Raw genomic sequence first — 23,146 nt, 5'->3', positions numbered from 1 at the left:
TCAATGGGCACCTAAGAGCCTACAATTTCGTATACTAGGAAGAGATTTAACCTTGTTTAAATAACTTCCTTTCAAAAAGTTCTTCTTTATGCTCTATTTGAAATTTAATAACTTCTTTCTACCGAATATGAACTCAAATTTAAAATAAAATACAAAACAAACAATCGGTTGTAACAACTATGATTTTCGCACGTAAAGTGAGAAATAGAGTACTTTAGGTCTTCGTTACTATTATGATACTACTACTACTTTGTATTAAAACTTGAAGCATAGATTTGTAAATTCTTTTCTTTTGGCCTTGGTAAAATTTCCTTGCAGGGGAATGCAGTTCACAATTGTCCCCCACGAACGCAAAAGGAAGCATTCAAAAAACGCTCTATCGGCAATAAGGAGTTTGGACGCAGAAACAATTTAATTACAATATGTACTTTTCTATAATATTATTTTCATATGAACCAGGTATATTTATGACAAAAGTGTACTCAGCACCAAATTCCCTTCTTTACCAAGGAGAATTGAAATAAATTCTATTTGAAATTTGCACTGAACACTTAAATTACGTTTCAAGATTTTTCTTGAACTACTATATCAAATAAATTAGCAGAACCAAGAGAAATATCTATGTGTAAATATATACATATATATATATATATATATATATATATATATATATATATATATATATATATAAGTACGCACATATAGTATGCGCCCACAGCTTTTCGTTTTCGATGAAAAAAATATGTATATCCCTTTGTCCGACGTTTTCGATCGGGCTGGATCGTGATTTCCACCTGATCTCTCGGCCATCCCTCGTTTCCATGGCGATAACAAATAGTCATAATGATCGCGGCTCGTCCCTTGGCGTGGCTCGAGGCTCGGAACGCCCTTTTCCCGTCGACGCAGGGGGTGGCGACGAAGGGAACGGGAAGTGGGGAGGGGGGAGGGGGCCAGTGGTCCAGGGAAGAGAGAGGGACGGTGGGAGGCGAAGACGGGAGGGAAGGCGGTGGGAGGAGGGTGTTTGAGGGCGGAGTTCCCGCGCGCACCCGCAAACGGCAAAACCCCGTACAACACGCCCGCCCGCCCTCCTCGCCTTTAGTGCCGATCCGCAACTAGGCGATGGCCCAAGGAGAATTCGAGAGGGCATGCTTGCCCGCCGACGGACGAAATTCCGACCCAGCCGTGATACGTGCACCGTGAGAACATGGAACGTGAATTAGAACTCAAATAGCTGATGCCGAAAAAGCTAAAAAAAATGCTGTTTTTAATAGGTCTCCTTGCATTCTTCCCCACGTTATACATGCCATGGAGTTCCATTTGTGACCAAGATAACCAAACCACTTCATTTTAGAATTTTTCCTTTGATCTTAGCAAGGGCAACTAACGTGCTTCAGGAAAAAATGAAAGTACATAATCGTACACCTGATTTTTTTAGCCATATTTTCATAGTGCTGATAAGGTTACCGATTAAGACGATGGAATAATATACGAGTATTATCGCCAGCAAAGGTTAAGCGTGTTGCAAAAGATATTAAGTGAAATATTTCAGATGGCGAATCAAAATGAAAACCCTCTTGAATAAATATTAAATTAACAGTAAAATGAATTTAATTTGATGAGGTTTACGATATTTAAAATTTATAAAGTGGAAATATAAAAAGATAACAACGATAAATATTACCGTGTGTCGTTAAAAGAGTACACTTTTTTAATTATGGAAAAGTTTAAACAAAGACAAGGAACTCGTTAATGTTAACTAGAATGGTCTTCAGCATTAAAACTTCAGATTACTTTCGGAGGGTGTATTCAAAATATGAAGACACGTTATGTAAAAATAATGTCAGCAGTTTCCACTATGCGCTCATTCAAAACGAAAAACTTGTGAACATAATAATAAAACTATTCCCGAGATTATAAATAAATAAAAAAATGTCGTTTTATGAGAGATTGGTGAAGTTTTTTCGACTTGATGGTCACTGACTCGCGGGCTCTTCGGCATGGGATAAGAGATAATCTCCGCAAACGAGGAAGACATGTTCAGGCCACGTTAGCTCCCCTCAAATTGTCAACAACGAAATAAGATCGGCAAATATTATTAATGCTCAGTATTCACCTTTTCTGTTCTCGCTTCGCCCCACGGTTCACTTCAATTGATTCAAGGCATCGATACGAGGGACCTAGAGTCTCCATCCTATCCTCTCCCACCCCTCACCCCGTTCAACCCGTTTAATAACCACACACCCCCCTCCTCTCCTCACCCTAGGAACAAACACTCGCAAAACAATGTGTTTGTGGCCGGGTGCATGTGACGTCATTAATGTGCGTAATTAACGCACACCCTCTCCGCGAGTGGGAGCACACAGCAGCAGCAGTTCTCATCAGAGAGGGAGGAGGGGGGAGGGGGAGAGGGGGAAGGGGGGGGGAAGAGGTGAGGGCAGGGTGGCGGTGGTTCGCCGTGGGGCCGCCGCAAGGGCCGCGGGGAGAGAAATGGGGGGTCGCGCGGGGGTCCCACGGACCGGCCGCCGCGTGCGGGAGCGTGGCGTGGCGCGGCCGTCGACGCCGCTGCCGCTCAATCGCCACGCGGCGCGGGCACTCCCCACCCACCCACCCCGCTCCCGGACGCCGCGCCTTCTTCCGTCTCCTCCTCCTGCTGCCACCGCGCCCTCTCTTCCTCCTCCACGCCCTACCACCTCCACGCCCTCCCGTCCTCCGCCACTCCCTCTCGCACAAACTCGTGTTTAAGTATGACCCTTTACACGCACATTATTGATACAAAAATTTTATATATATATATATATATATATATATATATATATATATACATATAATTACACACACGCACCCCTATATACCTTCCATGCACATAGCTTTCTCGCCTCTCTTTAACTCTCTGTTTAGGATCCCGCTACCAGTACTCCCCCCCTTGCCCGGCTCCCGCGGACCTCTTCAAATTTCCTCGAATTACGCCCCCTCCCCCCAACCCCCCTGCTGTCGGCTCCTCTTCCCCTTGCGACCCCCCGGCGGGACCCCACCCGCTCATCCATCTCGCCCTCTGCATACAAGCCTTTCAACCATCCCCCTCCTTCTTCTGCCTGCCCCATCCCATTTTCGACCCTCCCCTCCGGCCCTACCCACTTCCCCCTCCCGTCCCCACCCCCTCTTCCTCTCTCTCTCCCTCTCTCTCTCTCCCTCCTCTCCTCACCAGCAATCCAGGAATCGATATTCACCGTCGAGAGCTGCACCGCCCTTAGCCACGCGTCTATGGATGTAGAAAGAGGCGGAGGGAGGGAGATAGAGAGGGTGTGGGTCGGACGGGGTGGGGTCTAGGGGTGGTGTCGGTGGTGGTGGTGGTGGTGTTGGGGTAAAGGGGAGGGTGGGATGTGGGTGCGGAGACGGTGGGTTCGGAGAATGGTGGGACGGTGCGGGGGGGGGGGGGAAGGGGAGGGTGGAATGGGTGTGGAGCGAGCCACTGGGAGGGGATGCGAGAGGAAAGAGGAGGTCAGTGGCCTACTTGTGATGTGGGTCACACGGGGCTCGGCCGACAACGAAAAATGTGATTAAGAGACAATTATAATGGACAATGAAGGGGGAAATGGTAGAGGGGTTCCGCGGAAGGTGGCATTGGGGTAGGGGGGTTTGAAAGCGGGAGAGATGCGTCGCCGTCATTGTTGAGGGTTTTCGCCGCACGCAGATGGGCGAGCGGCCCTAGGCTTCCCCAACTAATGAGAGACTGATAATGTCTCTTCCTTTGTATCCCTCTCCCTTCCTGGGCGAGCCAGCGACACATGTGTTGGTCGAGAAATAGTGCCGGGATTTCGTTGCAGTGTCGGGGAGGGTCGCCTGCCATCTCTCCCCTTTTTTTAAATAACTCTTTTTATCTCCCGAAACGAGGGGAAATATCTTAGTTCATTTTGCCGCCGCCATGAGATAGACCGGGCAAGGAAAATGTGGGCTGCGGTGCGCTGAAAAGGTTTTTCCCAGGACACTTCTGCCGCCCCGCCGATCCGCTTCACCGAAACCCTGCTGCAACTCGGTAACACTCACTCGACAAACATAGGGCCCGGATTTTTGTTCCATCGATTTGGGACAGGATGAAAACGACCTGGCCCAAACTTCCTCGCAGTTGGCGGGCAATCCTGGAATTTCCAAGCTAAACTTTACCGAATGATAAGGATTATCGTCTTGGGAGATTTGGAATTTACAGAGTTTGGCAGTAGAAAGCCTCATGAAAACATCTTAATCGGGTCGATGATCTTCACATATAGTTGAGATAGCTTTTCACTGCACTAATAATCATTGCTTCCGTATCCCATCCGATGTTGAGCGATGCCGAAACGATGCATTGATATACGTTATTGTTTGTTTACTGAGAATTGACAACATTGTTTCGATAAATAAAATCGAAATAATTTTAATTAAAACTGTTTTGAGCACTTGAAATCAAATTTTTTAAGGCTTCGAAATAGTAAATAATATAATTGAAAACTTCTGTCGCGATGCATAAGTTTTTTAAAAAATTTCTTTCTTTGGCTTAAAGGAAAAAGGAAAACAAGCACAGATATTCTATAAATATTTTTTTTTAATTGGTAGCATAATTGTTTTTATAGGTAAATAGGTCATTAATACTACAATAAAGAATTATTATAGCAATCGTTGCGAGTTGACACACTTAAATAAAATAAATAGCGTTTAGAACTAGTTTTCGGCTTCATTTTTTTTCATTACCTCGAAGGTTTAAGTAAACAGTTGAGCGTTAAGTTCTGCCGGTCATATGTCCGATTTCTATACAAATATACGGAATTTAAATTTACACACTATTTACGAAAATACTTGTAGATAACTTGGATGGCTGAAAGACTACAATAAAAACGGAGCGTAAATAAAAACTAATCTATAACAAGACCGAATTATTAATTCCTCTAATATTAGTATAGTGAAACAAAAAACTGAGCGGCTTACAACTCTAAGTAACAATTGCCAACACTTCCCTTCGATCACAAGGTTATGTTACGTTAACAATATTTATTGAACGAAGCAGTAGCCAATAAATATTTATACTTACTGACCTCATAAACTTAATATTCTGATTTACTAACTACTACTAATATGAATAATATAAGAATTTTTCAATTTCTGAAATAAATACTAAGCCAATTTAAGGTAGATTTAAGACAGGAATACAACTAATAAATGGAATATGCTATATGTACGAGAAAAATAATAATAATTGACGTAATAATCTGAATCGTCTACTCAAAACCAGAGGAAGTAATCAATATGCTGAATGTGAACAAAATCGTATGCTGAATTTCTCCCTTAAATATCAAATCAAAAATGATTTACTATCACATGCAGTTAGCTAAAATTATAACTATTTCTACCGCCCTACTTCCGATTTTCCGGAATGGGTAAAAGATTTGGACATGTATGCATTAAAAACCTAGGAAACTAATAATCCCTCTGGAACGTAATGCAATAGTGAAAAGCGAATGTTAAAAATTGTGTCGAAACATTCGCAGCAAAACTGAAAATTCTGAAATTCTTTTTTTTAAATTAATTTTCAAATAGCCGAAATAAAAACGCGGAGACTGAAATGAAACTTTGGTAAACAGAAGTAGAAATGTTATTAACATTTGTTGTCTCAAAGTGTTTGTAAACACAGAGCCTGAATGCTTTTGGTAAGTGGAATCTAAATATCCTCACACGCACAAATCGACAGAGGTTTAGCGTCGAACGGAAGTTTATCACTCGACGTTTCGCCATGATTATTACACACAAGATGAGAGGGGCAGCACTGCTCGAGTCATGTCCGGGTCGGAATTTTGACTCACTCAACTTTTTGCAAAGACTCATCCAAAATTCGTCCCAATAAGGAACCGCGTATGTAGTCGGTGGTGTAAAATGATTATTCTCGTATTTTCCACCCCGATGCTGCTTGTGCCTCGGAGAAAATTATGCGAGAATACCGGTCGACATAGGGATGTGAAATGGGACGGAAGAGTCACGGAAGATATCCGATTACCGCTGTGAAGTAATTGGAATAGAATGGAGTATTGAGCAAGCAATGAAAATGGGTTAGTGAGGGAGATAAGAAGTTCTGGGAAAAGGAAGGAATAGGAAGAGGGTTGGGTGAAGATGGAGCGGGGAAAGAGGGGGGAGGGGGAAAGGGTACGGGGTCTGTGAGGAGGGTAAAGGGGGCAAAATGTCGGTGGTAAATACGGGATGTACAGCCGATTGTCACTCACAGAAATATTGCAGTGCTAGCCGTCCATAGATCATAGCACGGAATACATACGAAACAAAAGCACTCCAAACTTTGAACCGGGCACTAAAACTAATCGCGGAATATCTATATATATACATATATATATTCCGTTCAATTTCCAATACATATATATATATATATATTTATAAAACCGTACATAAGTATCCTCTCTTGGTGGTTTCCACGCCATCATGCCCTCCCCCCGCCCTGTTTTATCATCTCCAGAGGCTCCTACCTCCACTCCCGACCCCCCCTCGCCCCCACACACGCGCCACCGTGCGAATCCTCTCCCATATCATCCCCTCGCCTTCTCCGCCCGAAGATCATCGAAAGGAGGGTGTCTCACCTGAAGGAGGCAGCAGGCACAGGAGGACGAGTGGAGCTAAGAAGAGGAGACGAGGCGCGGGGCAGGCCCTCATGGTACGCTGCCCTCCGCCGTAGGGGGCAGTGGTCGCGCCCCCCGTTTTCGGGGCGGGGCGGTTAGCTGGGCACCCAAGGCCGCTGCTCCTCCTCCTCCTGCTCCCGCATCCAACGTGCTTCCGTCATAGCGCCCCCGCAGAGGCACTGGCAGTATTGTGGGCACTGGGGGCGGCTGCAGCGGCGGCGGCCCGTGGGACGCGGCGGGTGCACCGGGTGCGGCCCGCGTTCGTCAGGTGGGTCGGGGTGCGGGCCGCTCCCTCGGTGGGCGGGCGGGGACCGGGTCGTACGAGCGCATCGGGGGCCTTCCTCCCGCGAACACTCCCTCGCTGGCGCGCCGGCCCCTCACCGCACGCCTTCCCGTCCCCGGCCGCCCTCCCGCCTCCTCCTCGGATCCCTCCTCCCCGCCTCCGCTCCGCCGGCTCCCGCGCCGCCGCCTTCTCCGCCTGCCCGCCTCTCCGTGGGGCCCCGATGGTCGTCCTCGTCGGAGGGGGCCCCGCGCACATGGCGACGGCCTCCTCAGGGACCGCCGCCGCCCGTCGTCCCCCGCCTCGCCCCCCGCTTTGGCAACCCGGCCAACGTCAACAACAACGCCGCCGCGGCCCCCGTCTCGATCGCCGCCACTGCCGCCGCCGCCGTCCGACGCCGTCCGATCCCCTCAAAGAGCGCGCACCGTGTCGACGTGGTCTCTCGCCTCTCCCCCGAGTCGGGCCTAGTGTGTGAGTGCGGTTTCGAAATGGGAGGGGGAGGGAGGGGAGCGAGGAGGCGGGCGGGGGACGTAGGGGGGGCAGGGGTGGTTCCTGGGGTGCGGGGGAGGGGGCGCGCACCACCACCGCGACGACTCTCGTGCTTTCGGAGGAGGGGAGGGGCGCGGAGCGGGAGGGGGTGTTGGAGGGGATGTAGGTTGGCAAGGGAAGAGGGCAGGGAGTCGGAGAGGAGGGCGCGGGAGGAGAAGACGGGGTCCTGACGAAGGGGCGGGTCCTACCCCCCCTCTCTCCCTCCCGCCCTCTACGTCCCTCTGGATAAACCCCCGGCTCGCTCAAACACACACACACCCGCTTACTATCCTCCTATATCCTCCCCCTCCTATCTTCCTCTTCCTTCCTCCGGAGCCCCTACCCCTTCCCTCCTCTCTCTCCCGGGGGACCAGCGAGTGTTCCCTCCACTCTCTCTCACTCCCTCTCTCTCACCGGGGCGGGGGGGTGCGGATCGCGGGGGAGGGGAGACCAAGGGGGAGAGGGGCCGTGACGGCGGTGCTGTGGCGGAAATATGGAAGGGTGGGGGCTGAGGTGAGAGGCGGAGGGGTGAAGGGAGGGGGACGAGGGGGTGGGGCTGGGAAGGGGGGAAAGAGGGTGCCGGGTTGTGTGCGAGCGCGCCCCGGGACTGCTACTCTACCGCTGCCTTCCGCCGTCCGAGGGTGGAAGGGGGAGGGGGGCGAGAGGAGGGGGAAGCAGGGGGGGGGTCCCTCCCTCTCTCCGCTGCTGTCCTTTCCCTCTCCGCTGCTCTCTTCCTTCCTTCCTTCCTCGCTTTGATCCGAGTCCCGAGCGCGGGCCGAGGGGAGTGGCCCGCGTGCCTCTTGGCCCGTTTCGGGGGCCGCAGCCGCCGCCGTCGACGACGACGTCCCGTGCCTCCCGCCTCTCAGGGTCCCCCCCTCCCCTCGCGCTCCCCTCTTGCGTCGCCCCGGTCGATATCTCTCCGCTCCCGCCCGTCCCGCCCCCCCTTCGTCCCCCTCTCCGGCATCGCTCGAGCCCCGCCCCGGCTCGCTGGCCTACTACCCCCCCCCGCACTCCTTCTATCGCGCCCCCTCCCCCGCGGGCCGCACCACACCTCTCTCTCCTCTCTCTCTTTCTCTTTCTCTCTCTCCCCGCACCCGTCCTCGCCCGCACTCCCGCTTGGTCTCCGACTGACTGTCGGACCGGCGCGGTCCACGGGGTCCCCCCCTTCTATCCCGCCTGCCCCTTCACCCTCTCTCTCTCTCTCTCTCTCTCTCTTTCTTTCCTCGAGCCACCCAAAAAACCTCCCCTTTTTCCCTCTCCTTCCCCCCTTCGTCCCCTTGCCGCTCTCTCTTACCACCACACTTTGCCGTCTTCCATAGCTCGCCCTCACCTCCTCTCTCTCTCTCTTGGCCCCGCCGCCCCTTGCCCCCCTTCCACCCCGCTCCCATCCTCCTCCACCGCCACACCGCGCTGCTTTCTTCCCATCTCTCCAGATTCTGCGATCCTTTTTCCTTCCTCCACTCATCTCTCTCTTCTATCGCATTCCTCCGTCCTCGCCTTCTTCCCCCCGCCTCCCCCATGTCCTCGCGATCCAACTCCAGTCTTTGCCCATCCTCCCTCCTCTCCTCTTTCCTCCATCGCCTCCTTTACTCCCGCACCCTTTAATCCCCACCCCACCCCTTCCCCCCATCGTTCCCTCCCCTCTTCGTCTCCTTTGTCCTTCGCCTTTTCCTCCGAGCTCCTTCCTTCTCTCTTCCTTACATAGCTGCCTACCCCTTCCTCCCCCACCCAAAAAAACCCATCCCCCTCTGCATCTTCACTTTTCGCCCCACCCGCCTCCCCCAATTTCAATCTCCAGGTACTTCCTCCTATTTAACGCCCCATCCTTACACCCCCCGCATCCACTTGTCGTAAGGATTACGCCCTAGTCTTCCTGGATCCCTACTTACGCAAACTAAAACGGGAGCGTGGAAATGGAGTACTCGCGTGAATACAGGGAATTTCCAATGATGTTATTCACCGGATGAAGAGTCATATTTCAAAGTATGTGTTCTTTTTTAACTAACTTGCACCTGACACCTAACTTATTCGCGATCAATAACCTAGCGTTCATACGAAATTTCTTAGCGCTAACACATTATTTTTCTAGCCGATAGTCAAGATAATTGTAACGCCTATTCTCAAAATTAATTGCTCGCTAACAATTTTCTTAGCTTTTCAGTGAGTGCAATTAATTTAATTTTCATAGTTTTGAAGTCACTGATAAATTCTCATGGCAAGTTGGCTAAAAAACAATTATAACTAAAACGTTACTGGTTCTTAATCTTGATTACTGCTAACAATATCCACTATTTTAGAATTAAACTACGTGAATAAATAAATAAATAAATAAATAAATATATATATATATATATATAGATATATATATATATTATATGAGACAGTTTTTGTGCATACATTCTTCGGATGGTGCAGTGGCTAACGTACTGACTTCCCACCAAGAGTGCCCGGGTTCGAATACTGGAGACGGCAGGTCTTTTTCAGTGGTATCCCGAACCCTACTTGGGGTGCTTTGTGTTCTCGTTCGTCGGATGGGACGTTAAACGGCGGACCCCTTGGCGCCTTTCGTTAAGAGTAGGCTAATGCCGGCGCCGGGGTTTCTCTCCACCCTTCCCCTATTCCCATCCATCCCTAATTGCGCAAATGACCTCAGCTGTCGGACGCCTCCCCTTAATCTACTGCTGCTGCTGCCTCATCAGTGCGACCGCCCGTATATCCCAAATATCCTCGGTACAAATTTGAGTGTTCAAAAGAGGCTTTTGTAGGATTTCAATGGGAATTTTCTCAGAAATTTCCACGCAAGGAATTTGCTAACTGGCCACATGTCCCTCACAGACAGAAGTGGAAGGCCATTATTCACGGACGATGCTGCCACAGCAAAGGAAGTGGAGGACTTTATTCCATTAGACCGAAGAGCAACCATCCAAATGATCATGAATGAGACTGATCTCAGTACGGCAGTGCGTGGAAAAGTATTCAAAAAGAAGTGCACGTGTCAAAAGTGTCATCACGCTGTGTTCCACGACTATTGACTCCTTTTCAGAAGCAAACAAGGCGCGACCTGCAATCGCGACCGCGGCGCAACACGCAATCAAAGCGATATGACTTTGAAAAATTTGCCACATCTACCCTATCCTCCTGATTTCGCCCCAAAAGAGTCATTCTCAGAGCTTAAAAAACTATTGCCGGATCGGAGATTTGACAGCAAAATTTATCTCATTCACGAGGTAGAACAAATATTTTCCACGCAATCCGTTGAGTTCTACAATTAAGGCCTTCGAAAGGTCAATAAAGGCTGGAAGAATGGTATTACTGTGAATGTTGACTATGCAGAAAAATCCTAAGAATAACAAATTCAAATTAATTTCGATATCAACTATTTCTTAGGTATGATTAAAAGTCTACGATACCCCCTCGTATAAGTTTTATGCCTAAAAAATTCATTTTTCTAGTTGAAGCTTGCATATATTTAAATTTACGGAATGCTTAAAATAGTTTTAAAAAATTAAAAATCTAGAAGTAATGAGCAATGGTTTGTAAAAATTTTACTTCCATTTTTTAAGAGTTTAAGGAACTTGACAGTTTTGTTTAGAGTGATTATGATACCAATATTGAGTGAATATCTTTGAATTATCACTATAATTTATTTGATAAAAAAAATAAGCCTCAATCCAAACAAGTTACTTCTTCATTATTATATAAATCATATAATAAATTCTTCGAAGTAAGCACCCTAATATATCTTCGGAAAGATTAAAATTAGCCTTTCTTCAAGGAATCTAGGTTTTTGGCATTATACACGCAATGTTGACAATTGCCCAGCCTATCGAAATGGACCAGCCGATTGCCAATGGGAATAAGAGGTTAGGAATGGGAAGCGTCGCTCAATCATTGGAAAAATCAAAAAAACCATAATATATGGCATAGCAAAAATTGGGATATCGATGCAATATTTTGGAAGGAATTTTAAATTTTAGACTTGTGAAAAGATAACCGATATATAGCATTCAGGTGACTTTGGTGCAGCGGTGACCGCAGAGTAAACACAATTCAAATGAAACTCACTTCGCGTCAACGAAGGATTCAGTCTCGAGGACGCAAGCTTATGCTTCTTTAACCATTAGGATCATATACATATATATATATATATATATATATATATATATATATATATATGTATATGTATATATATATGTATATATATATATATATATATATATGTATATATATATATGTATATATATATATGTATATATATATATATATATATATATATATATATATATATATATGATTTCGTCGAAGTAGCACGGAAGTGTTGAATGAAAAACCTTGACAGCAGCAAACAATATAAGAACACATAAAAAGATCACTCATACGTTATTTAGCTCCGTCTTCCTCGCAAGAAACAGTAGTACTATATATATGTATATATACATGTATATATATGTATATATATATTTATTTATTTATATATGAATAAACTGAACACTCAGGTCATCTTAACTAAATTTTGGATGTCTTCGAAGATAAAAACCTTGTTACTGAGAGAATCACTGAATTAGAAAATAATACTCATGACTTTTATAGCTTTTGGAGCTTAAATTCTTAAATGCATATTTGCTTCACAAATTATCACCTATTACGCGGACGATAAAGTTACGAAATAAACGTTGAAGGGAATTGTTTGAACTGTGATTAACTTTTAGCTATGTTTTATAGACGCGATCTCATAATTCATCGCGTTCAATGAACCACCAGTAGGACTAAGAATGCAAACATAGTTATTAGCTGAGCTTAAATTCATAAACTAAACCAGGATCCTCATGCTTGCAATTACATCATTGAAATACAGAAATTTCACAGTGCTAAAACGATTTCCCTCGGTAGCTTTAATGACTGCAGTATTCGTACTGACATCAACGGATCATGTTTTGAATAACGTTTGAGTTTAATGTTGACCGTGAAGTTTCTGCGTTTCCATTCACATCATTGTAGTATTCTGTTGACGTAACTGTGGTGGCATCTCCCACAGTTCTCAGAGTTTAAGCAATATAAAATTAAGTATTGATTTGTCGGCCAATCAAAAAAATTACGAGATAAAGCGTGTTTACCATTCATTCTCAAGATAACCTTGAGCAAGATAAATAGCAATCATTCCATATGAACTTCGTTCCCTTTATTTAAGTAGTGCCCTTCTGGACCAATATAGTAGAAAACTAACGGTCACTCCGTAATTGTTCAAGGTTTCAAACCTAATTCAAAACGAGAAGGATATAAGATGGGTGAAAGGGTTCAAGCAACCGTACTAACTCAACGGTGTATTAAGAAGCATTCTAAAGAAAGAAAGCAACACACCTTTTTTTGTACATATGTGACAAATGGATCAGTGGACAATGCACTTTACAAAAATAGTTCTAATATTATTTTGATTATTTGGAAAAAATTACTAATTATTTAAACTTCGTACCGCATGAAAGCAAGAGCAGGTTCTAATTCCTATGATTGTATATACACAGTTTATATTGATAAAATTATATTTATTACTGTCAGAGTTAAAATAGTTGATTTCAATTTTAAGCCTATTCAATTTTAATAGAAAAACGATTTGGAATAGGAAAAATCTGCATTTCTCATTAAAATGTTGCCACACACGGTTTTTTTAGAATTACAGAATATTCTACAAAATTTTCCTTTCAGAATGACGAGTTTTAAAATAATACTCATATAGCCAGCGTTATTCTTCATTCTCAAAGTTAATAATCAAAAACGTTTGTCTGGAAATTTCTATTTTGAATATTTTAGTTTTTCAGTATCACCACATGATTTAAATATTTCGTACAAAATGATATGCGAAAAATAATTTTTCGCTTACGTAGATATCCTAAGCTCTGTACGCACACGAGGACACCACCGCATAAAAACAACATGATAATATTCTACGAAAGCAGAGCCCGCAAACACCAAGTAAATATTTTTTCTAAACGCTTTCATTATGTCGGAATATACGCATTAAATACAAATAGGTTCATGTAGCAATTAATTTTGAAGACATTCTTACATTTGTTTTCAGCTCATGCACCAAACTCCCTTAATTCCATTAGATACGTCACATTTTTTGGATTAGTTAGCGATTGGAGAATGCGGGCGATAAGTGACCAAAAAATAAGACTTGATAATCGGAAATCAAGTCTTTTGAATACATGCATATCATTACGACAATTCAGATAGGTCGTGGAAAATTTGGATAATTTAACATTTTAATTTCACGCTTAAACATCTCAACGAGGACTTTGTACTCGTTCCACTAGATGGCACCAAAATACGCGTGGCACCGAAATCGGCACCAAAAATACGCGTGCATTGGTGGGATATGCATGAGAAAGCCCCACGTTCGAGTCCCGTGCTCGCCAATGATTGCCCTCAATCCAATCGCCGTCTTGGTAGATTTGCACTATTTTATTAACGCCTATCAGCGGTGGGTATTCATTCGTGTCGGAGGCGCCCATCCCTTGGTGATTCACTAGGCGACCCAGATCTCTTCCCCCCCCCCCCTCCGGCAGCGCCAAGCACGTAAGTGTGTACATAGCCTGACGCTGAAGCGAGAGAAGCGCTGGAGTGGAGGCGGTCCGTTTTTCAGCTCCCTCGGACCTCATTGACTTTGCCCGCGCGTTGCCGCCGCAACCTCTACCTGACGTCCGATGGGGGCGCTCACGCTTGTTTCGGGGGTCTTTTTTTTCTCTTCCGAAGGGGGAGGGGTCTCAGGCGGGCATTCCAACTGACTCTCGCGAGCCTCCAAAATCCCCCCCCCTCCGGCCCCACCCGGTGCTCCGACAAGTGTGTGTGCACCTCCATCGAAATAAACGCATTAGAGCCCTTCGGAAATTTTCCCTTCCCCCATTCCTATTCTCGGTGATACGGACAAATGTCCTCTCACCTCATCCGCCAGCCGTCTTTCGACCCTCTCGCCTCTCTCACCCTCGTCGTAATAGAGACATTCCGGCCTCGAAATCTTTTCCTTTACAGTCGGTTTTTATCGTTGTGCAGCAAGCTTTAATCGCTGCTCGCCCATTATGACGGCGTAAAACATTAATAGGACGTAAACTGAAAGTTTGTCATGAAGGAAAAATTTAATTTGAAAGGACTATAATCCTGAACTTGTCCACTCGCCGAAATATATCTTTAGAAGGGAAATTGGTTTGTAATCAATTACACCTGTGGAAAGAAATTAATAGTAGACTCTTGAGGTGTGTCTGAACCTATGTCCTGTGTATTTGGTCGTGTATCCTGAGGTCTTTGATTTAATCTAATATGAAGTTTTGAAGATGTCGGACGCACGTAGGAAGTTATGAGTACGGAGCTTTCTTCAAAAAGAGATGCAAGAACTGTAGTGCTGGGAAAATATGAGTTAGTCTACTAACGCAGAATAACTTAGTGGTGACAATGAGTCAAAACAATAAATAAAATGTTTGAAGGTAGTCCCGGAAGGTGATGAGATTCATATGACTGTTAAGTGGTGCATGAAGAATAATAGTGAATGAAAAATAAAGATGAGGCAAAGAGAGGATTTTTCAATCTACGTAAATACATAGTTGTCTTTTTAAAAACAAATTGCCAATAAATAATGTTGCAATCCATTTAAGATACAGAAGAAATCTACCAGTGGCTAAGTATGTGAATCATGAAGATTGGTATAAAACCTCACATTTGAGCAATGTCTCCAACAGAAGACGTGAGTCACCGATAAGCCAGCATATTCATTATCCTTTCAGTACTTTAAGCACCAAATTCTGAAATTTATTTTTTACACTTCTTTGAAATCTATATTCACCTAAGTTTGAAATATCCAAGTGCAGCCAAATTAAATTTTCGGATATTTTTCAAATATTTCTCCAAGAATAACATAAAACCAATACAAGGCATAAAAATCAAAATATTTTACGTATTTATGTGGTTGAGTGTTCATTTTAAAATTAGGATTTATTTGGAAGAATACTGGGTAAATTTGATGAAAAGGTCGAAGAGAAATGTTATCTTTGGCTGGTTAGGCATCATTTAGAATATGCTGCAAGTATATGGGATCCTCACGAAGTTGGATGGATTTCCGAATTAGATCGCATGCAGCGGAGAGGAGCCAGATTTTTAAAACGTTGTTCTGATCAACTTCGTAGCGTATGCAAATTATTAGAGAATCTAGGTTCGGAATCACTCACGGAGCGAAGGTTAATTTACAGATAAAATCTCTTGCATAAATTGAAAGGATGTCTCTTTAGCAGTGATGTTGAAAATGTATTACTACCCCCATCGTACTGCGGTAGGAGAGATCATTCAATAAAATTGTAGATATTAAGTGTAAAACAGATAGATTCAAGATGTCATTCTTTCCAAGAACGATAAGGGACCAGAATAGCATTGTCCGACCGCGGTAGGGTTGATGTTCGAACCAAAATTAGTCTGGCGTGTATTCATCTCCTGCCACACACCCTAGCGGTGGCTTGCAGGGTGCTAAAATGTCTTTTGAAATATCATGACGATTCCATGGAAATATCAGCTCTACAATTGGATAAACATTTAGGCACCGAATTGAATTTTCTGAGGCATTAATGAATAATGTTGCCAAATGCTGCTATACTGATTGCTTGTACATTAGGATAATGATTTTTGGTATGGCCAAACTAGAGTAGGTTAAAAATCAATTAGGTAAATTTATGATGTCATCAACTAATAAATGATCTGGCGTCAGGTATGTTAGTAGTAGTAGTAGTATTTAGGGGAGGCGACCGACAGCTGAGGTCATTTGCGCCATAGGGGATGGACAGGAAAGGATGAAGGGTGGAGAGAAACGCGGTGTCGGCATTAGCCTACTCTTTACGAAAGGCGTCCGCAGTTTAGCGTCCCATCCGACGGACGGCGTACTCACTCAAAGTGCCCTCCACAAAGCACCTCAAGTAGGGATCGAGATACCTCTGAAAAATATTTAACACCGCCGGGATTTGAACCCGAGCCCTCAGGGTGGCAAGCCAGTACGTTGGCCCCCGCATCATCTCGATCCCCGTCAGGTGTGTTTCTATGTCAAAAAGCTATTTTCTTCGTAAATCAGAATCATGCATTCATGGCTTTCCTTCTGGTTATCGCGAATGTAATCAAGCCTTTTCAGTAAAATCAGTGTTAATTGGCAAGTGGTGATACCAAATGGACTTAATGTTCATCAGTTTACACGCTCATTTCTGGATTTATTCGTAAAATCATAATTAAAACTATAATGGAGGGATTTATTTTTGAATTATATTTTATAATTGCATGAGTATCACAAGGAAAAACACAAAATCTAAATAGTTTATTTAACAAATAATTTGCTCCCATTTTGACCGTATTAATCGTTATACGAGTAAAGAATGCTGTGGACTTTAAATTCTTTACGCTCGGATATTCACATTAAAAAATTTTTTCCAAGGAAATATAATTTCTCTAGCGCCTTTTATCCCTGTCCTGTTTTTGAATTTACTGACAACGATGTTCATAAAATATCAAAGCATGTTCTCTGCATTTTTCTTTATCTCGGTTATTTCCCCAGATTAGCGACTTGGCACAATTACTTACAACCAACTTAAATTTCTGATCCACATGTTGTTATTCTAAATTTTATTGTTTCAAGCTTCAATTCGTGGAAGTCATGCATATGAATAAAATGAACAACGCATTTTCCCCGATAATTTTGTGAAACGAACCTCGCGTTGAAAGTGCGAGTGTGTTCGTTCTTCTATTTTTACAAATTTTGGTAGTCTGTCAAAAATCCGAAAAAAAGTTTCGCAACCTTTGAAAAGACGGTCGTATTCAAAGAAAAGGTTAAATCATTCATGAATCTGATTAAAAGGATCTTTTCTTAAATGACGAATGGGAAAATTTTATTTATAATATATCTGAATTTTTCCTTTCATAAATACGCATGTATCAAACATAAAGATGGTTAATTAACAATTATCGGGTGATACCCAATCAGCAAATATTGTAAAAACTCTTGTGAGTCATGTAGCTATATCTGGTACGATTTTTTCACCACATAAAATACTACTCGCCTAATGCACGCCATAGAGCTATTTCTTATTGCTTTCAACTGGGATTCTGCACGCATGACTAATGTAAAACCCATGAGAATGGGAATCAATTGAAATAACGCTATTGTCTATTTCTTAAACGTCACAATAATCAGTTACGCTTGGTTCCCTTATATGGTGTGGCATTTCTAAACTACATAATATCTTTTGGAGCAATGAAGAATAACGGTAATACTACATTAGAAATTTTTTATGCAAATTATCAAATTTATAAATGTAGAAAGATGGAAGAATTTTTATCACTGATAAACGATAAATACAAACGGGTGGGAATTTTGTTTTTACCGCACAAAAAATTCTTGAATTACATAATTGAGAACCGGAGGTTGGGGCATACATTTTATCGCATTAAATGCTTGAACTGAATTTTCAAGTGAAAACAGAGGTTGGAAGGGAAGAGAGGAACCATATCCATACATCACTAAGTTACTAGATCCAATTCACGAATTTCAATGTTAGATAAAACTATTCCCACAATCGTAAAATTATCAAATAAGACTTCATTATTTCTTTAACTTCTACTCTATTTCCTGAACACAAAAACTTAAATCAAGATATCCCAGAAAGTTTCAAGCTTCAGCAGTGGCAAGAAATGACAATTATTCATAAAGATCACTTTTAATGTTGAAGATAACGATTGGTTTTCTAATTTTGACTTATTTACTCTCAACTTTCAAAGGTTTGTGCCCACGTGTGGTACTATATTAGGTTTTTAAATTTATTTTCACCTAAATAAATAGCGTGTGGCAGCGAGATTTATCAAAGTAGTTTACGACACAGACAGCAGCGTGATAAAAGTGTTGAAAGTTTTGGAGTAGGATCCCCTCGAAAAACGCAGATTAATTTTTAGACAGTATATCTTGGGTAAATTTAAGACCGGATAGTTTTCCAAAGAGATTCATCACATTAAAAAAATCCAAATTACTATGAAAGGCAAGATCATTTATTCAAAATTAGAGAGATAGATTGCAAAACGGATAGGTTGAAGCGTTTTTTCCGGAAGCAATTAGAGGCAGTAACAGCTGCTACTCACATCAACTAGGGATAAAATAGAATCAACATTAGGTATACATGTGTTTGTATGCATGTGTATTAATATTTTAGTGGATGAATATACATTTTTGCATCTTTATGCATGCGCTTGTGGGCGTACATGTATTGAAAGTAGTCGAGGCTACATTCAACAGCAAATATCACGCTTATTGTATGGTTTTTATTGGAAATGGTGGTGGTGCCGAGTCCTTTAAGTGGTTACTTGTTGAGTGCATGTCAATTTTTTTTCTGGACTTGCCTGTCATGCGTGGCGCGTGACTTTATATGTCCGTGCCCCTATACACACCCTGCCACTTACCTTCCCAGTGGCTTGCGGGGTATTATTTACATGTTATGTAGATGAAATTTTGTTAAAATATACTAAATATTATTACTTGATTCATTTAAGATACGCCAGACTTGGTGATGCTTTACTTATTTTATTAATACTACGATCGGTTGCGGTCATCATGTCACGGCAGCATCATTATCCCGAGAGCACTGGAGCAAATCACCAAAGGACAAAATATTCTTGTTTTTCGTATTAGAAGTAGTCAAGCAAGTTTGCTTTTGAGCACTAAAAACATATTTCTTCAACAAAAATTATCAATTCAATTTTTTTATTTAGTGCTGATAACAGATACAGTGTGATTGCTCTTTTACAATTGAAAATGAATAATACCCTATACAAGTGATAGGTTCGCTGAACGTGGCTGAAACACATTAATTACAATTATCCACATGTTGGTCAAACTGAGAGGATATTTAGGACATACGCAAGAAATATAATTAGTTCCCTCAGGGTTAGGTGAGAACACGGTCGTCATGCGAATTTTAAAATATCTTGCACTCTTTGCAAGGTGGACCTCCATCACTTCCCGAATCATCGACGACTTAAGATAAGAACTCCTGCCCTGTGGAAAAATCCATCGGATACGGGTGAACAAATCGGACAATGATGCCACGTTTACCTGGAGAACAGGAACTCGAGTAATCCTAATGACGATAAGAGGGGAACACCATAAATACAGATAAATGGCAACCGCGCTATCGTAATAATATACGATGGACACAAACGCACCTGCGCCCGCTGCTGTGGGGTGGAGGGACACGAAAGGCGGTTCTGCCCTAGGAGTGGGGTCATAAGCTATACCGGGGCACTTGGGGTCGCACCGATGGAGATTGACATTAGGGAAGTGGGGGGGGGGGGCTAAGGAACGAGAATTTGTGTCTTTGGAGGGATCACGAGAGGACACGTGGTTTAATGGGACGACTAGCTACGAATACGGTGAAGGGACGCCTCTCTCATCATCAACTTCTTAAGGAGTGAATCATTAAAGCAGAAGGGGACGGGGTCGGGGGTGGGGCTGTTTGGGGCGCGAAGGGGGTAATCTTCCTTCCTTTCCGTGCTGCGTCTCTGCACTACCCACAGCCGCTGGTGAACGGGGTGACGGACACTCACCCTCTGCCATCAGGACAGAAGAAGATTGCGAAGAGAGGGTGTTGAGCTCAAAAGGTTGGCCAGTCACGACCGGTCTCTCCCCTATTTTTCCCAAGTTTTCAAATGCAAGAGTCGTCATTGCTACGGCGAGTTACGTTAGCAGGCACTCCCACAGAAGGTGGAGTAAGGCCGGTTGACGACGGTGGCCGCGAGGGAAAGAGGACACCGCAGGTGGGACGAACAAGGGGCTGGGGGCAAACGGGAAGGAAAACCAGGATCCTTGGGAAGTCTTCAATAAAGATTCAGTTGAGTCATTTCATAAAAAACCATGAAAAACAAAACCAGTGACGACAAAGAAGGAGTTACCCACAATAATCAAATCCCACTTTTTTCACAAATTCAGTAGCAAGCGTCGCGAAAAATTCAGTGGCAAGCGTTCGGCAACCACAAATAGTTTAGTATACTTTTCTTAAATAAAAATTAGTTCGATAATTCGCGAAAACATTGGCAAGGATTTCTTTTTTTTTACAATTTGCTCTAAGGATTCATGTTCAGCAACCTCAAAAGTAATTGTATAAAACTTTTTAAGAAAATTTTGAAATTATTTTATGATATGACCAACTTTAAGTAGGTATTCACCACTGCGCGTCGGTATACCTAATGTTTACCCAGTAAAGATGTCCGGAGGTATTAATAGTAAGTAGGTAGCTATTGCCTATTGCTATTCCCTTGATCGACTTCATCTCCCTTGGTGCTCTTTCCATCTAGCTGTCTAGTATGCCTAGATCCACGCTACCCTCGTCTGCGTCACATTTACTTTCTATTTCTAAACTGACCGGTTTAATATCTTCATAATTAAGTTATTCTGCGTATTTATTAATTTTCTATCTTTCCTGAATCCTCTACTGGCTAAACTAATAACTCCCCTGTCTTATATATCATGGTAGGTATAGTTTCTCCCATGATGCATCCCGAAAATTATCTGACCTTCTCATACTCCTACCCGTATACTTGTACCTTTTCTAGTGTCTGAAATTTTTCTTTAGCCTCGCACTTATCTTTCCAACATGTTTACTCGACCCTATTAGTCTCTCCCTTAAGTTATTATTTAGCACCCTCTACATTCTCCTCCACAATTACGTGTATCCATTCTTCCATGTTCTTCTTTCATCCTTCCCCATTATCAATACCCTCTTAGTCCATAATTTCCCAAATTTCTTTAAGTATTTACCATTCCCATTGTTTCTCTTGCTACTATTTCTGTCCAGGCATCCACCAACTACACTTTTCTGAACGTCCTTCGATCCCCTAATATTATTTAAATAATTGAGAAATTATTTTTTGGTGATTTTTTCTTCTCCCGCTAAACCAAATTTCCATTTCAGCACTATCCTACACATCCTAATCTCTATGAATTTTAAATGGAATTTCAGGGAAACTAAGCTGCAATCAGAACCTGCATCCACTCTGCGAGTTTGTTAGAGTTGATGGCGCTGTTTCTACATATGTCTAACCATGATATTTTTTTACTGGAACCTAACTGTTATCACTCGGAATTTTCCGTATGTGCCCACGGCTGTAACGACGTTTGAATCAGGAATTTAATGGCGTCCAACCCATTTCTCCAAATGAACTCGCAGGGCTTTCTCTAAGCGACCATGTCTGATTCCAAAATCGTACTCTCTTACCTCACTCCCATTCATCCCGTTGCCTTCGCCGGCGTTCCTATCCCCAAATATTAGTAGGTGCAACTTTCCCAGTACGCTCAAATTATTTCTTCTAATTGACCGCAGGAACTATGAACTTCTCCTCGGTGATTACTTGTCGGCATGAAAATCTGGATTGCTAATAGGTTGATCGGTGTCCGCTTTTACATAGGTAGGCCCAGAAGTACCCGGCCTGATCTAAAGATGGCGGTATTTGTTAAAAAAAATATCACTATATTAGAAAGTACACTATTGAGCATATGTTTACAGTTTACAGAAGACGCTTCATTGTTTAGTATTTGTCTGGCATTAATCAATAGTGTGACTGGTCTTTCAGGGGATTTAGGCTGGGAGCCACATCAAATACGAAGAGAACAAACGAGACTTTTAGAAAGGTTCAGAACAAACGAGTGCAACGAAGAAACTAAAGGAATAATAATGGCCCCACTCTACTTAGGTAGATCAGACTACAAAGATAAAATAAGGGAGATAGATTTCATTACAGATAGATACAAATACTCATTCTTTCCCCGAAAAATCAGAAATCATAATAGTAAGAAACCGAAGTCACTTTATAAATATTAAAAACATTGAATTTACAAGTCGGAGCAAAGTTAAACACTGCAAAGATGTTAGGTATACTTTCGGGTGCATGTGTATGTTAGTTGGTAGTTTGAGTGTTTACATGTGTGTGGGGTGTAAGTGTTCTTGCATGAATATATACTATGTTTTTTGTGTGGATGGTATAAATTTGTGGCTTTTGCATGCGGTTTTATTCTTTGTTAATGACGGGTGGTGTCCTAACACCCCCCGCCACACGCCTTTGCGGTGGCTTGGGGGTATTAAGTAGATGAGGATATACAATAGTGAACGCTTTCAGTGAATTCGTAAAAATGGAGAAAATTGGTCATCGTTAAGTGATACAATACTTTTATCTGAAAGGCCTCAGCGCAACCTATATAAAAGCTGAACTGCATTCTACTCTGGGTGAGTCTGCTCCTTCGTTTACAACAGTAAAATATAGGGTAGCAGAGTTTAAATGAGGCCGTACGAGCTGTCAAGACGAGCATCGAATTGGTCGACAGAATGAGGTGACGACTCCAGAAACGGTGATGAAAATCCACATAGTGATACTAGATGATCGTCGACTGAAGCCGTGTGCGAGCTTGCTGACAGACAGAGTAGGCATTTCAAAAAGTGCGGTACATCGCATATTAACTGAAAATTAAGTTAATTAATTAAGTTGTGTGCAAGATGGGTGCTTACACTCGAGTAAAACAAGTGTCGTGAAGATGTTTCAATTGAATGTTTGGCAAAGTTTCTCAGCAACAAAGCAGAGCTTTTGTGCAGTTTCATGGAAGAAACATGGGTCCATTACTTCACACCCGAAACAA

The 23,146-nt window shown here is 43.1% G+C and overlaps 1 protein-coding gene across 1 annotated transcript in view; it reads right to left on the bottom strand.

The window, feature by feature from the left end:
• nAChRbeta1 (nicotinic acetylcholine receptor beta1) overlaps positions 1-7,048 on the bottom strand; it is a 218,237-nt gene extending 211,189 nt beyond the window's left edge. Inside the window, exon 1 of the mRNA XM_071584697.1 lies at positions 6,612-7,048. Within this exon, the coding sequence (XP_071440798.1) occupies positions 6,612-6,684 (73 nt within the window). The 5' untranslated portion in view covers positions 6,685-7,048. The remainder of the gene's footprint in view (positions 1-6,611) is intronic.
• Positions 7,049-23,146: the final 16,098 nt, after the last annotated feature.

This window comes from Hetaerina americana, unplaced genomic scaffold (genome assembly GCF_022747635.1).
Source record: "Hetaerina americana unplaced genomic scaffold, ioHetAmer1.1.p SCAF_1, whole genome shotgun sequence".
Classification (NCBI taxonomy): Eukaryota; Metazoa; Arthropoda; class Insecta; order Odonata; family Calopterygidae; genus Hetaerina; species Hetaerina americana.
Note: the sequence above shows the minus strand (reverse complement) of the source record. Positions and strands in the feature narration are given on the sequence as shown.